We start from the raw sequence: 14,503 nt of genomic DNA, 5'->3' as shown, positions 1-14,503 counted from the left end.
GCTATTCTGGGATACCAGGCTATAAGACACCCTTCACATTCTAATTCATTGTTCTCTAATTCATTGTCCTCCTTTGGCTACCGTAATATCAGAATTCATTTGATTTCTGTTGAAATAACAAGTCATATTAGAGCTCTTCGAGAGAGCTCTCCCTGTATCCTGCCATCCACTATGTTGATAGTAGCCATGGGAAACAAGGTAGGTAGGTTCCGTCATTGATTTCATATAGCTGCAAACGCGCATTCCAGACTTGTTAGTACCGTGGTCGGAGATGTAGCCCATTGTCTTCAGGAACAGGCGAAAGAGCCTGTCTAACAGGATCCCTGATCACAATGAAGACGTGGATAAGCTCGCTATCGAATCTGGAGAACAAAATCAGCTGTTGTTAGCACTCATACCGGATGTATGGTGATACTGGTACGTTTGAAGCATACCTGCTTCCGTTAATATTGACGCACGTAGCCTCTGCTTCGTCGTCGCGGGCATAGATAATTCTCGTAATTCTTTGACGGGATCCACTTCTGGAGGACGGAGGAGGCGTCTCATTCTCCAACTCGATAGCGTTTCGTTGGGAAGCATAGAAATCATATGACGCGCCTGATAGCAATTCGTCTGTGTCCTCGTCAAATATCTATATAAACAGACCCAATTCAATCAGACCTTCAGCCGAAGCCCGGCGCTAGGCGCTATTGTAAGTGGCAAGCATTGGAAGTATCATATCATGCCGATAATAGTTCCGAAAGAGGAAAACTGCAGTCGTTAAATCTCGACCTCAATGTAGCTGGAGAGTCCCTTATGCAAAGTCAGGGAATAGTTTTTTTTTTTTTTTTTTTTTTTTTATCCGCCCAAGTAAAGTCGCTCGGGCCTTGAGACGCAGAGAGCTATAAGATAAGAGATTTGGAGAGAAGAAAAGTTGTGTTATTCACCTGATGTTTATCTCAGAATCTTTCGGCGTCGGTTCAAGTGAAGAAGAATTTGAGTGTGGTGCTTCTTCATCTTGTGCCTGCGCCGCGGCTAATGATGCGTCTGAGAGCCCAGTAAAAACGATATTTTCGTATGTATCAGCCTGTACATAGGATATATCAAACAGTGTGAGCCTCGGCACCTGAAGTTATTGAGCTGGTTAGATTGCTGCTATCCGCAATTTTTGTAAGGCAAATATTTTAGCAAGGAAGGGGCAGATTTACCACTCTGCCTGCTACATCTTTGTCCTTCTTCAAGTGGTCAAGCATCTCATCAATGTGCCCTATGACGAAAGGATTGGGAGATATGTGCAGAAAATTCAGATGGCACTGTGCCATGGGTGCGTTGAGGAGTCTCGGCCTCTTTCCACACTGCAAGATTGCTCTCTCCAGATCTCGTGCAGGGGAGTCCTGAGCCTTGCAAAGTATGTGAATGTGGCTAAGCTTCTCTGAACTTGCTGGTTCTTCATATTCGGCAGCGTACAATCTTAGAGCTTCGAAGAATGAGGGAGCCACTTCTGTTGTACCAGTGGCCGACGATCTAGTATTTTGCCCGGAGATACACTCCCCTAGACGCTGGCTTAGTTCGGCTGCCAACTGTTCCTCGTAGTTGGATCCAGTCTATGATGGATGTGTCGTGATTATCGTCTTATATGTATCAGCCTGCTCTTTCAGGGTCATTGATGGCCTCCCGTGGTCTTCGTTATGCCGAGGGTATCAAGCTTTACCCCTGGTCCATCACGATTGTCAACGACGGTCTCCAGGTCGTGCAGAATCATTAAACTGGGCGTTAGCTCGTATAGTTGATTCACTGCATAACTAATCTACTCAAGACGGATCGGCGGCTCTTCACGTTGGTATGCAGGGCTAATATCGAGGGGACGAGCTGTCACTAAACATTGTGGAAAGCATTTGCCAATGAGTGTGTAGGTCCCAATATACTTCGTGGTGGCTTCCCAAGCCAAACATCATACCTGACTTAATCATGGCTTGTATGCGCCATAGTATCTTGAAAACAGGAATCACAGAGTAGGGCAGTGTTGTGGACGTGAGAATATGTGAATCGGCGAAGGAAAAGAAGTCGGAGTCGACCATTGATATGCTTGCCCGGGTCTGCATTTTTGCGATCTAAAGAAGAATGTTGCCGTCCTTCTGCCAAACTTATTGCGAGCTCGAGCGCGGGATTCACGACATGCGGAATCATGCTTATCTAAAGATCCTTGCTACTACACGTGCGAGAATGGTCGAGGTTGTTTGCTTATCCTCCCTGATCGACCCCGCATAACGTGGTCAAACTTCAGCAACAAATTCATTCTTCTGACAGGCTCGCTAAGCATATTCAACTCACGCCATCAACGGATGTCTGGATTTGAGATAGGCGGCCTAGTCTTGAGAGCCTTCCCCCTTGTAATCACAGCCATTGAGGAATACAAGAAAGGCCTGAAAATTCTGCGACTATGGGAGACGAAGAACTACCGAATGGAACTCGCGGCCATACAGCTAGAAATTGAGGTCCATTCCTAGCACAGCGAATCATCATCAAACACTCAAACATCAGCCGGGCCGCCAGCAATCTTTGGCATAAGAAACCGCGCCCTTTACAACCTTGGTATCATGCTCTTAGGACTCGTATTGAACGAATCCCTGTCCTCCCTTCGTGTACCGGACTTGGGCGGTGCCCTCGAAACCGAAGACCACTGTACATGGACATTGTACAGCCTCTGCAGGGCATGGTGGATTTACTGGATGGACGGTTAGGCAGTCCGAGCGAAGATCCTTATTTTTACTCCATTGCTTAGAAGACAAATGACACGACGTGCTGAATTACTTCACCATATCCCAGCCACACCACGCAACTCTATGTGTGACGCTCCCACGTATCTATATTCTTCCCCACCATCGCACTATTTGGATTATGTATGCCTCAATGCAAGAAATGGCGGGTCAGGACTTAGTATATGTAGTTTGACAGCAAATCGTTTCTTCCAATAATCAACATCATAAGATGACCACTAGGTATGTCCATCACAGTTTATGACAAAGTAGATTGGCATACAGAGTATACTCACCTTAAAAGATAGTCAAGTAATGACTGAGCCTTCATCGACTATCAGGCATGCCGTGCCCTATATCCGGGCTCTCGGAGATCTCCCCGGTTTTACCGTCACTTGATGGGGGCCATTACTACTTGCTGCAATGTCTGGTGATTGCAGAATATCGCAGATTTACATCTACATTGCGCTGAACAGAGAAAGACTTGTGGGTATACCAGAGTCGGTTTGAGCGCAGGTCGCGAGCAAAGTTGTAAAGACTGATTTGAGACTGCCATCAGCAAAATTCAATGTTGGCTTGCTGATACATGGGTAACAATGCAGCACTGTTAGATGGTAAAACAAGAACTGGCCTGTTGCAGCTTTGCATGTGTATCCTTTTTGTCTTTCGCTAACCAGGAACATAGAACCTAACAAACGGATCATTGTAGAAGAGGTTTAACGAACATATGAGATACCATTATTATTACTACATTTTCACTTTTTCTCTATACCCAAACCAGTCCCTATACATCAAGTAACCTAATCAACCCTAACCTCCACCTCCACGACCCTCTGAATCTGCAACGGCCCCTCCCCATCCTTCCCTTCTCCACTTCCTCTCCCCCTGCCACTTCCCAACGAACTCCTCTCTCCGCCACTACTATCCCCATCACCGTGTCCAATTGTCGTAGTCACCGCGACGGAATTATCCCACGGCCTGTTTCTTCCAGCACTGGCCTCCCCCAAATCCAGGATCTCAGCCTGGTCATCCGTCTCAGAAGGTAACATGCGACTCTGGTTGCGCTGCGTACGACGAACCCCACTCAACGCGTACGAGCGGCCAGCATCCATGGTCTGGCTTTGCGAGGCGTGTTGGCGTCGTTGGCGGCGGGTGTTGTAGCTTGAGGTGAGGGTCGAGGCGAAGGCGTGGAAATAAGGACCATAGGTGGGGACGCATGCGATTATCACCTGGTTTTGGGGGGTTCTTGTTAGTGGTGCGGCATAGGGATGTGGTGTTAACGGAAATCTTGCTTACTCCCAGGCTTATTTCCACTTGCGACCATAAGACGATCGGTTCACTGTCAGTGTAGGTTTTGAGATGCTTGATGGTGAAGATACGGATGACTTGGATGATGGTAATGAAGAATCCTAGGGCGAAGAGGGCCATGAGAGCTATCTTAATTGTTTGGTTGACTTGTTAGTGTACGTTGGATGGGAAGAAAGGGAGGGCGAGGACCGGATGACACCTTTTGCGCTTGTCGGAGTTGTAAGGACCATAGGACTGGGAGTGGGAGGGCAATAATGACTATGTCAAAGCCCAGGCTTGTTCCTGTTGTTTCGGTCATGAATTGTCTTCTTAGTGGGATAAAGGAGGGGATGAATGTACCGGCCAATGCTGTTATTCTGTCAGTATGGATCATGATGATGGCCGTGGGCGCATACCATAATATGAAGCAACCGTGTCAATGCATGTTCCTGGAAGACTCGCGTCCCATTGCTTTGCGACCTAATCCTTTGTTAGATAGATCCCGCAGTGAACCGAAATATACTGACTGGATTGCATGCCAATGTTAAGAGAAAAGTGAAAATAACCTGGTTGCACACCACTGCTATCACCACGCCAATGATACTCCATCGATAGGTGGCCACGAAACCTCCGATCCGCAGATAAGAAGTCAGGAGAGAAACCTTGAAGCAGAGAATAGCGAGGATATACGTGGGGCCGCCTGCGTATTGGATCTGAATTGTCACCAGTGTCAGAAATCCACGGCAAAGAGCGGAAACAGAGGTTTGCCGACCTTACTGAACATCACCACGTTCGCATCTGGGAACGAAGCTGCATCCAGTCCTAAACCATACCGTGTTTCTAAACCGTCAGTTGCACTGGTCATTCAGGTTGTCCAAGGGCAGCGTACGGGCCACTGCAATCCCCGCGTAAGCTAATCCTAACACTGCACTGCATGCCGCCAGGTAGTCGTCTAGCCAAAGGGCACGTTTCGAATGCAAGCGGATATAAAACCGTAGGAAAAGGGCGATCACCGCACTGATGCTGAATGTCAAGCAGATCGCGATCACTCGCGCCACATGGCTGTGGGCATCCGGGTGGGCAAGATTATGGACCCAACCCATGGCATTCCACAGTTGATCGTAGAAACTGGGAAGACATGAGAACAGAAATTATTCTGCCCGACACACACGGTGCAGGGTGAGATCCCCCAACCCTAGATACCAAGCATCTTCAGGTGAGATTTTAATTAATCACACTTCTGCAGGCATAATCCCTGTCAGCCATATGGAAAAGCCGAGGAAATTGCGAGAACTTGGCGATTACGCGATGGATCGAATCCTGGCAAGCGAAATGAAGCTAAATGTAAGACATCGCCGGACTGGAAACCATGCCAGAAACCGTCGCCGCCACACAGACACTAACGACCCGCTGTGGAGATGCCCTAAGCGTCCGCCAGGAACGGGGGAATCGCGCCGCGTAGACCCCAAGCGGGGCAAACCCTGTCCGGTTAAGAAGCGGAGAGACTAAAAGCCTAGGCCAATATCGGTCAGCTCGCATGATAGGACGACGAAGATGGTGGAGGAGCCTGTATATTTCGAGGACCTTGGCCGAGACCGTTGGAAACTAGATCCAAGCGGCGCGGTGGTTTGAGCAAATAGAATGCCATGCAGCTGACTATGTGGGCGAAGAGGAAGAATAGCGTCGAAGTTGCCATGAAACCTCTCTGCCTAAACGTGTGCAGAGTGCACGAAAGGTGTGTTCCGAACCCAACAGGGATCATGCCATCTAATTAATATTTTCACTGGCAACGGAAATGACTTGGCCCACAGCACCTAATGTAAATGCAATTCTAGGAGCCGACGGATGCCGGTAGTGGCATAGGAGTTTCAGCATTATCGACAGGGATATAAATCGGTCATCCCCGGTCACTTCGGAGGGATTCCCGAGCATAGCTTGTTATCCCTCGATCATGTTGGCACCATCCCTCTGGACTAGCTTGCTGGCCCTCACGGCCTCAGCCTCAGCTTCGGCCATTAGCAGCAACTCTTCCAGCTGCCGCTGCTTCCCTGGAGATGCCTGCTGGCCCTCCCAGAGCGAATGGGCTCAGTTCAACGAAACTGTTGACGGTCGCCTCATCAAGACCATTCCCTTGGGCAAGCCATGCCACTCTCCCTACTACAATGCCTCAGTCTGTGCCTCACTGAAGGAACAATGGACAGAGCCTGAGCTTCAGTAAGGTGCATTTCCCAATGTCACATCCCCTTTGCTAATATCTTCGCCCACTAGCTACACCTCCAGCAGCTCTGTCATGGCCCCATGGTTCGCCAATGGCAGCTGTGACCCCTTCCACCCGATCGACAAGCCCTGCACGATGGGCAACTACATCGATTACGCCGTAAACGTCTCCACTCCTGCGCATATCTCGGCCACCCTCCGCTTTGCCGACACCCATAATATCCGGCTGGTGATTCGCAACACCGCCCACGACTACAATGGCAAGTCCACTGGTGCAGGTGGTCTGGGCGTGTGGACACACAACCTGAAGTCCAGGACGCTTATCAGTAACTACACGGACTCGCACTACACTGGCGCTGCTGTGCGGCTGGGCGCAGGTGTGCAGGGATTTGAGGCATACGAGTTCGCTGATGCCCACGGCTACCAGATAGTAGGCGGAGAGTGCTCCTCAGTGGGTATTGCTGGTGGATACTCGCAGGGTGGTGGACACTCTGCGCTCTCGTCGCGCTACGGGCTCGCAGCTGACCAGGTCCTCGCCTGGGAGGTTGTTACCGGTACTGGCGAGTTTGTGACTGCTACCCGTGATAATGAGTACAAGGATCTTTACTGGGCGCTGAGTGGTGGTGGCGGTGGTACTTATGGTGTTGTTGTGGCTATGACCTCCAAGCTTCACACATCTACCCCTACTTCCGGTCTGAGCCTGACTTTCACCAACTCCAACATCACTCAGGATACCTTCTTCGAGGCTGTCACTCTGTACCACACCCTTCTTCCTAGCATTGTTGATGCTGGTGTCATGAGCGTTTGGTACTTCACCAACACCTCCTTCTACATCTCCCCCCTCACCGGACCGGGTGTCCCTGTTGCCACCCTCCGCTCGTTGGTTGCACCCTTCGAAGCCGGACTCACCAAGCTGGGTATCAACTACACTCTTGAAGCCAAGATGTTCGACACTTACCTCGAGGAATTCAACACTATGGAGGCCGAGATCGCCGTTGGCAAGGCCCAGTATGGCGGGTGGTTGATCCCCCGCGAGGTTGTGGTGCAGAACACCACGGCCTTGACGGACGCGTACCGCCAGATTGTGTCTGACGGAGCCACCTTTATCGGAGTCGGCTTGAATGTCAACCGCTCTATTGCTGGCGACGTTGACAACGCTGTTCTGCCTGCCTGGCGTGAGGCTCTCATTGATACTACTCTGACGACTCCCTGGGAGTGGGATGCCCGCGCCGAGATGATCGTCGAGCAGGACAAGATGACTTACGACTACATCCCTCTGCTCGAGGCTCTGGCTCCTAACTCTGGAGCGTACATGAACGAGGGCAACTTCCAGCAGCCTAACTGGAAGAAGGCCTTCTATGGCGTCAACTATGACCGCTTGTTGCAGGTCAAGAACAAGTATGATCCCAACGGACTGTTCTATGCTCTTAAGGCGGTCGGCTCGGATGCTTGGACCCAGTTGGAGGATGGTCGGTTGTGCCGCGCCTAGAAATCAGTTGTAATTCCGATGTAAAATAGATTGTAAATAGGGAGATATAGATGTGTTGATTATGTTTTGAGGGCATGTTATATGTATATAGCTAGAGTCGAAAAGTGTTTTGTATCTCTTGATGCTTGCCTCTACATTATAACATAAGGATCTTAGTTCTGAACTCCGAGCATAGACATTATATCGGATGCAACAGGGTCCATGCCTAGCCCCTGCGATATCTCCGTGGATGATGTCAGATCATAGTTAGGCAGGATCTGTCTTACCGCGCCATAATTTCCCTTGTCTCAACGTTATCTGCAACAAGCTTTGGACCATACTAGTGCTGATGTTACTCCTGCAATGAATACTAAGACTCTGAAAGGATATTGTGTGCTGATGTGTCCACTTTACCATCAGCTCTTCCAGATCCAACGGGCACTGCAGCCCTCCTAACAGCATTGCAAAATGGAGCTATGTTGCGTGACCAGAGCGGTCTGGCTGCCACGATTGGTCTGACTCAGGCAGCGCTGCAGGCAACCCGATCAGAAGCAGCGAGTGCAGGCCAAGCAGCAAGTCAGAATCTGCAATCTCAGCTCCAAGCGACCACAGATCGACAGAAGACGGCTGCAGATATGGTTACAGATCTTGCTAGAGCTGCTGCTTCTGCCTACACTGGTATACCGCTCGCTGCATCCGCCTCGTCCAACGGCGGACCATCAGCGAACTCCAGTAAAGGTGCTTTCATCAATTATTTCGATAAAACAAAAGAAGGTTCTCCAGGTGCTACGGAGAATAAACCCGCCGCTGGACCACAGCCTGCCCCCGCGCCTGCCCCTGCCCCTGCTCCTGGTGGCCCTAGTCCCTCTGGCGCCGGTCCCGGCGCGGCTGGACACTCCCTTCCTAGTAGTGGAAGTGGCCCTGGCCCAAGTGAAGCAGGCTTTTCACAAAATCCAGCAGCCCGAAGTGCCACTGGCAGGGACACCACACTTTCGGATGTCATCTCTAAGGCAACGGACATGGCAGGCAGAATAGCTGGGACAGGTACCAACTTGCAAGAAGAAGATAGTAGTGGACTGCTCACAACCCGACGCGCATGGCCAAGACTGGATCCAGACGAGGTATTACCGCGAATCAGCAAGCTCAGCGAAAAGCCTGGTGAATTCAACCAGGGCACAGTACCCCTATGCACACCTGGGATGTTCTTCTACCACCTCTTCAAACTCAAGCCGGCCGAGACAGCGCAATTTGCCAAAGACTTGTACGGACTTGGACAGGCGACGTTGGGAGGACTTCGGGTGCGGCCAAGCGATGACTTACGCAGAACAAACTATGTGGATATTGTTTCGAGGAACGTAGCGCTCGAGCTGGTTCCGCCGGAGACAGACTGGATGATGATGTGTAGTCTTCGCGACAGCCGGGATTGGTTTATCGACTATGAAGGTGCGTCGGACGGGTCTGGAACCGTCGCTCTGGACACGGCAGCAATTGAATTGGAGAACTGGTATAATGCAACGGGGTTCTTCACGAATGTTACTTGGAATCCGTACTATGAGGCGGGCCCGTCTGTCGACACTCTGCGAAATTTGGATGTGTCGTCTACCAAGAGTGTTGCTTTGTGGGTTGATTCAAGAGTACTAGGGAGCGGCGACGTGAAGGGTACAACGCATATCATTGGCCTTACCAGTAAGCCTCAAATTAATGCGACAGACAATTCGATCAAGTTCGAGTACTGGACCTGGGGGAAGCCGGCAAGAGTGATGGACGGTAAATTGGATTTAGTCCAGGGGAGTATCAAGGGTGTTTTTGTTGCCACTTTTTGAGAGAAATCAAAAGTCATATCAATGAAGTGGTATGAGTCTGATTTGCATTGAGTGACTCTATCATTTTCACATAACTGTGTTCATACTTCAAGTTGCCATTGAGAAGATGATGAATCCAAACCAAGCTACCCGGTTAACGAAAATCTTCCATCAACTCTTTCCATTGCTGCTTAGGAATTTCTTCCCTTCAGCGTTTTCAGTATAGGTGCCCACCTGAAGGGCCAGTCAGCAATTATATAGAGAAGTAGGAGACAGTGTAGTTACGCAGCAATATCCCCATCCTTGATATACACTGAGATTCCGTCCGCCTTCATCTGGCTAGTCTCTAGTACTACATATCTTTCACCGCCTTGGATAGTAACATTGTTGCCTGTCTTGGCCCATCTCAGACATGCCTTTATCCTGCATCTAACCCTTTACCCTCAATCCCAATCACAACATTCCATCGTACATCTCATGCAGATTAAATCACCCCCAGCTCAAGAGCCCTCCAAACCACCACCCCCACCTCCACCCCCAAAACCATTTTCAACCAAACAACCCCCACCCACCCACCTTCCCAACATACTACTTCTTCTACGGAACCCTAACCTCCCCAACGCAAGTTGCTCGAATCCTCGATCTACCTGAGCAGCCACACCTCCGCAAAGCTGAAGCAACAGGCTACGCCATTGCTAAATGGGGCGATTACCCCGCTCTTATCAATGGGAATGAAGGACAAGTGGTATCGGGGTCTGCGTACCTAGTCAAGTCCGAGGAAGAGGCGCAGAAACTAGCACGTTATGAGACGAATACGTATGAAGCTGTGGATTGTCTGATCTTCTTCAAGGATGGGGAGCAGCCGGACGAGGCTAGTGGGAAGGTGTTTGTGTATGCGGGGGATGCGCAGGCGCTGGTTGAGCGGCGATTTGATCGGGTGCTTTGGGGGAGGCAGATGGGTGGGGGTCGAGGGTTATGATTTGATAGTCTTCGTTTGGTGGTTTGGATATTTTGTTCTTCCTTTGCCGCTCTTCTTCACAGCGATGTCCCCCTGCACACCTACTTGATATAACTATACATTTACAACAAAACCATCCCCAACCCCGCCACAACACCCGTAACAATATACACACCCACCTGCCACGCCCCAACACGAACCATCATCACACTTCCCCTTCCCGAACTCGCACTCCCTGCCGACCCAACAGCACTCACACCGGCCGTTCCACTTGCACTCCCACTCGCCGCCGCTGTCGCCGATGGCTTACTCGTAACCGTCCCCGTCCCCTCCGTCCCAGCCTCCTTCATCAGCGCGCTACATGTCCCCGTCGCCTTGACAGTACTAGTCGTGGTCGCAGACCCCCCAAACCCACACGCATTCGCCTTCTTCCCCTGCTCTTGCCAGTACTTATCGAGGACGAAATTCAACTGCTCCTTTGCGCCGCACATGCTATACGCGCCGTAGTTTCCCGTGGTACCGTTATGCAAGATGCCATCACAGGAGGTCATTCCGCACACAGTGCTGAATAGGTCCGCGTAGTCGCTGGACGAGACGGAGTCTTTGACCACGCATCCGGAGGCGTTGTCCATGCAGGTGCAGAGTTGTTCGTTGGGGGTGGGTGGGAGAGGGGAGGATGTGGCCAGCCAGGAGTTAGAGGATACAGCTGGGCAGGATTCTAGGGCTGTGTTGGTGGGCGTGTAGGATGCTTTGTTTGTGCCAGTGGGTGTGGCGCTGGCCATCTGGGAGGAGTAGTAGGTGAAGTCGGCGAGTTTGGAGACGCTGGTGCTGTCGATGGCGGAGACGAGGCCTATCCATCTGATCAGTTGAGGGTCCTTCAGTTTTGCAGTGAATAAGGGCAATAGGGGGGTGGGGGTTACCGTAATCATTATCCGTCTGGAAATACATATACACAATGCCCCCAGACCAAACATCATTCATCTTCTCCCCAAACAGCGTCTTAATCTCCGTGAACTTCCTCGGCTGGACCTCATTACATCCATACTCGGAGAAGAACACCGGCACGGAGTAATTTCTAAACTCTTCCGTCCGCTTATCAAAGCCGGACTTAGTATAACTCGACTCTCCACACCAGGAGTAGATGTTATACCCCCAGAAATCAATACTCTCTTCCTCACTCCCACAGTTGAAGTAATCCGCCATATTGTCCCGAATGTCGGAGTCATCGTTAGTCGCATACCCAACACCAATGGATCGATACCCCTGGCTCTTGATGTAAGCTTTCGTATCCCGGACGGCGGCTTTGACGAAGGCGCTGGCGTCCGTAGTGGCGACGTCATTGGAGACTTCGTTGCCGGCGAAGAAGCCCAATGTGTTGTTGTATTGGATGAGCTCGTCGATGACGTTCGTGTAGCGCGTGTACAGGCTGGTTTCCCAGGCTGGATCGGAGCGGTCGATGGATTGTGTTGGGTTGGAGAGGTCCGAGATCACGTAGATGCCGGCGGCGGCGAGTAGGTTCATGCATGTGCTGTGGTCTTTGGTGGGGTCGATGGCGTAGACGCGGATAACGTTGGTGTTGAGTTCTTGCAGGATGGGGATGTCGCGTTTACAGAGGGTGGGGTTGGCGAGGGGGTCGGTGTAGCTGGAGGATGAGTTGCCGGTGTAGTCCTCTAGGATGTGTTAGATGGAGTGGTTGGGGGGTGAGGGTTAGGGGACGTGCCTTGGTAGGCGACACCGCGGATGTAGCTGGTATGGTTAGTTTGATGGCCTGGGTTGTATGGGAATTGGGAGAGTACAATTGGGTGTTGTTGCTGCTGTAGAAGAATTTAGACCCCTGGACTGTCGTTAGCCAGGATCAACATCTCAGGCTGGGCTGAGCTGGTTTACCTTGATGACGATAGGATCAATATCCACTGCAAGAGCAGAGCCCATCAGGGCTGCTCCAACAGCCAGAGACAGTTTCATGGTAACGAACAAACAAAATGGATGTATAAAAGAGCGACTGATATCAAACGAGCGACTATGATGACGGAATTCCAAACTCAAACACCCCCCCGGGATTTCACTAGACATTTAAACAGCAGCCTTTTCTTGTCCTCTGTCCACCCACGACTCAATCACACCGTAACCGACGCCCCTGCCATGATCTTTGCGACACGCCAAGATCAAGCCAAGTATAGCTGCCTGAAAAGTCCAATATTTAGCCAAGCAAATAAGACCTATACGGTGAGTGGGAGTGGCTATTGGGTGGGACGTTATCCCAGAACATGGTGTAGTGGCAGATAGCGTCTTGGTGAAGTGGATGCTTATCTCCGGATAGAGGCAAGCAGTGGGTCGGAGTCGAGGACCGGATAAACTACATGTACGGCCAAGACCTCGCCTGCTGGTCGGTCAGAGAATAATGAGCGTGCCAAGAGTGGCGGAAGCTGCGAGGGTGTTTTTATTCGTCCGGAAGCGAGAAAAGTCTTGGGAGGTCGATACAGTCAAGTAGTTGTCGATCAGTGCGAGCTGTAGTTAGGTTTCATTGCGAACACCGCATGGAGAGTATGTGATAAGATAGCAGGTAATATTCCAGAAGCATACCCAGTAAAGTAAAATACACGCTCAATCAAACCAAATCATATCCATGTCCATGTCCATACGTCGTCCAGCGCCGAACCCAAACATAATCACAAGAATCAAACATCATTCGCAGTATATTCACACGCCATGTCGCATCTTACATGGCCTCACGACGACGTCGCTCGATGGCTGCCTCGAACGATCGAATAGTGTCCAGCGGCCGCTCGAATCGGTAACGGGTAGGGTTGGACAAGTCGGGTTCAGCTGCGCACAGACAGGCAAGTTAGCTGGCATAATCTTATTTGTTTGAACTGATGAGATGGCGATGTTATAAACGTACTGATGACTTTGCCCTCGCGGTCGCGATGCTGCATTGAGCGTAGAGAGAATCCACTCGATCCAACGCTGTACACTGTTTACCATATTAGCAAGAGATCAGGCAAGCCACTGCTATATTCACATACCAGCCTCTTCACCTCTCAACGCCTGGTTCGGGTCCGACTTGCTGGACAGGGAACTCTTGCCAGCCGAGTGACCCGTCTCGGGCCGGTCAGGGTTAACCGGGGGAGCAGGAGGAGCAGCAGCAGCAGCAGACATTGTGATGTGATAGGATAGGAATGAATTTTTTTTTTCTCGTATTGGTATATGGCTAAGATCTGGGCCAGAGAGGAAGGAACCACGGGTAAGATATAAGAAAGAATCTAGGTAGAGATGACAGATGGAAAAGGTGGAGTGAGTCGGAAGTGGTGGGAAGACACATGCCAGACGGGGCCTATAAATGCAAGAAGCAGCCCGGCTGCATGAAAAAGGTCAGCATGAGCGACTGAGTTTGGAAGCTGACCTGCAGCATCACGCAAGACCGGCCAATGATGGGCATGAGGTTGCGAGCCTTGTTGCCTTTCCAGCCGGGTCTGTGACGCGGCCGCCCGGGCTGGGATGCAATGGAAGCAGGTCCGTGACGTTAGCAGGCCCGCACCCTCCTCTGAGGTAATGGAGAGATATTATTGGCTCTGCTACCTGCCAAGCTTCCACTACTGCACAGAACCCAAGGCTTATCCGGGGTTTCAGCCAATAGACTTGTCTAATCCCCTGGCCGCAAAAAAGATGGGCCGCGCAATCACGGGGGCTGAGGCCGTGGCAATTGCTATTCTAGGCAGCGAGATTTGCATCCGCGATTGGCTCCAACGTTGCTGTTCCTGGCAGGTCCAAATGGGTGATGACGCTTTGAGTCCGCACATCATCAGGGGCCGCCCCAAATTCTGTCAGGGTCTCGCTCGATCCGGCATGCCCGTGCCTGATGCAGTGTTTCATCCTCGGGAATGTACGCAAATGTCGTGTTGCGGTCGCCAAGCCCACAGGTCTAGAACCACAACTCGGTCGGAATAGGGTCGATCTGTACGTAGTAATGAATCAGGGTAGGTATGAGATGCTCTGTCAGTGAGTTGTCTCTCTCCACTGCACCCGAACCGCTCTT

The 14,503-nt window shown here is 50.9% G+C and overlaps 5 protein-coding genes across 5 annotated transcripts; 1 reads left to right on the top strand and 4 right to left on the bottom strand.

Moving 5' to 3' along the window:
- Window positions 1-60: 60 nt before the first annotated feature.
- Window positions 61-2,081, bottom strand: BO83DRAFT_448517 (uncharacterized protein; the record flags this gene model as incomplete). The annotated part of the gene is made up of 9 exons (XM_025536685.1): window positions 61-106; window positions 261-362; window positions 435-631; window positions 661-679; window positions 927-1,066; window positions 1,188-1,583; window positions 1,691-1,745; window positions 1,791-1,854; window positions 1,937-2,081. The coding sequence occupies 9 exons, from the start codon at window positions 2,079-2,081 to the stop codon at window positions 61-63; spliced, it is 1,164 nt and encodes a 387-aa protein (XP_025386496.1).
- A 1,454-nt stretch (window positions 2,082-3,535) lies between these two features.
- On the bottom strand, window positions 3,536-5,194 carry BO83DRAFT_364362 (uncharacterized protein; the record flags this gene model as incomplete). The annotated part of the gene is made up of 8 exons (XM_025529616.1): window positions 4,912-5,194; window positions 4,795-4,862; window positions 4,550-4,735; window positions 4,439-4,502; window positions 4,383-4,391; window positions 4,243-4,325; window positions 4,032-4,172; window positions 3,536-3,964 (listed from the first exon to the last, which is right to left on the bottom strand). The coding sequence occupies exons 1-8, from the start codon at window positions 5,123-5,125 to the stop codon at window positions 3,536-3,538; spliced, it is 1,194 nt and encodes a 397-aa protein (XP_025386495.1). The 5' UTR covers window positions 5,126-5,194.
- A 727-nt stretch (window positions 5,195-5,921) lies between these two features.
- Window positions 5,922-7,822, top strand: BO83DRAFT_341415 (FAD-dependent oxidoreductase). Its single transcript, XM_025528620.1, has 2 exons — window positions 5,922-6,236; window positions 6,291-7,822. Exons 1-2 carry the CDS (start codon window positions 5,974-5,976, stop codon window positions 7,726-7,728), a joined length of 1,701 nt encoding a protein of 566 aa, XP_025386494.1. The 5' UTR covers window positions 5,922-5,973; the 3' UTR covers window positions 7,729-7,822.
- A 2,767-nt stretch (window positions 7,823-10,589) lies between these two features.
- Window positions 10,590-12,464, bottom strand: BO83DRAFT_364357 (glycoside hydrolase family 72 protein; the record flags this gene model as incomplete). Its single annotated transcript, XM_025529615.1, has 5 exons — window positions 12,355-12,464; window positions 12,264-12,301; window positions 12,188-12,213; window positions 11,388-12,137; window positions 10,590-11,317 (listed from the first exon to the last, which is right to left on the bottom strand). The coding sequence occupies exons 1-5, from the start codon at window positions 12,430-12,432 to the stop codon at window positions 10,590-10,592; spliced, it is 1,620 nt and encodes a 539-aa protein (XP_025386493.1). The 5' UTR covers window positions 12,433-12,464.
- A 722-nt stretch (window positions 12,465-13,186) lies between these two features.
- Window positions 13,187-13,626, bottom strand: BO83DRAFT_390425 (DUF2406 domain-containing protein; the record flags this gene model as incomplete). The annotated part of the gene is made up of 3 exons (XM_025532857.1): window positions 13,187-13,293; window positions 13,370-13,441; window positions 13,494-13,626. 3 exons carry the CDS (start codon window positions 13,624-13,626, stop codon window positions 13,187-13,189), a joined length of 312 nt encoding a protein of 103 aa, XP_025386492.1.
- Window positions 13,627-14,503: the final 877 nt, after the last annotated feature.

This window comes from Aspergillus eucalypticola, assembly GCF_003184535.1.
Source record: "Aspergillus eucalypticola CBS 122712 chromosome Unknown BO83scaffold_18, whole genome shotgun sequence".
Taxonomy (NCBI): domain Eukaryota; kingdom Fungi; phylum Ascomycota; class Eurotiomycetes; order Eurotiales; family Aspergillaceae; genus Aspergillus; species Aspergillus eucalypticola.
Note: the sequence above shows the minus strand (reverse complement) of the source record. Positions and strands in the feature narration are given on the sequence as shown.

What these genes read in the sequence shown, in the direction of transcription:
- BO83DRAFT_341415 (XM_025528620.1), top strand. Translation starts at nt 5,974, where the DNA reads ATGTTGGCACCATCCCTCTGGACTAGCTTGCTGGCCCTCACGGCCTCA. An exon ending in TGGACAGAGCCTGAGCTTCA is followed by an intron (nt 6,237 to 6,290) that starts GTAAGGTGCATT and finishes TTCGCCCACTAG; the next exon opens with CTACACCTCCAGCAGCTCTG.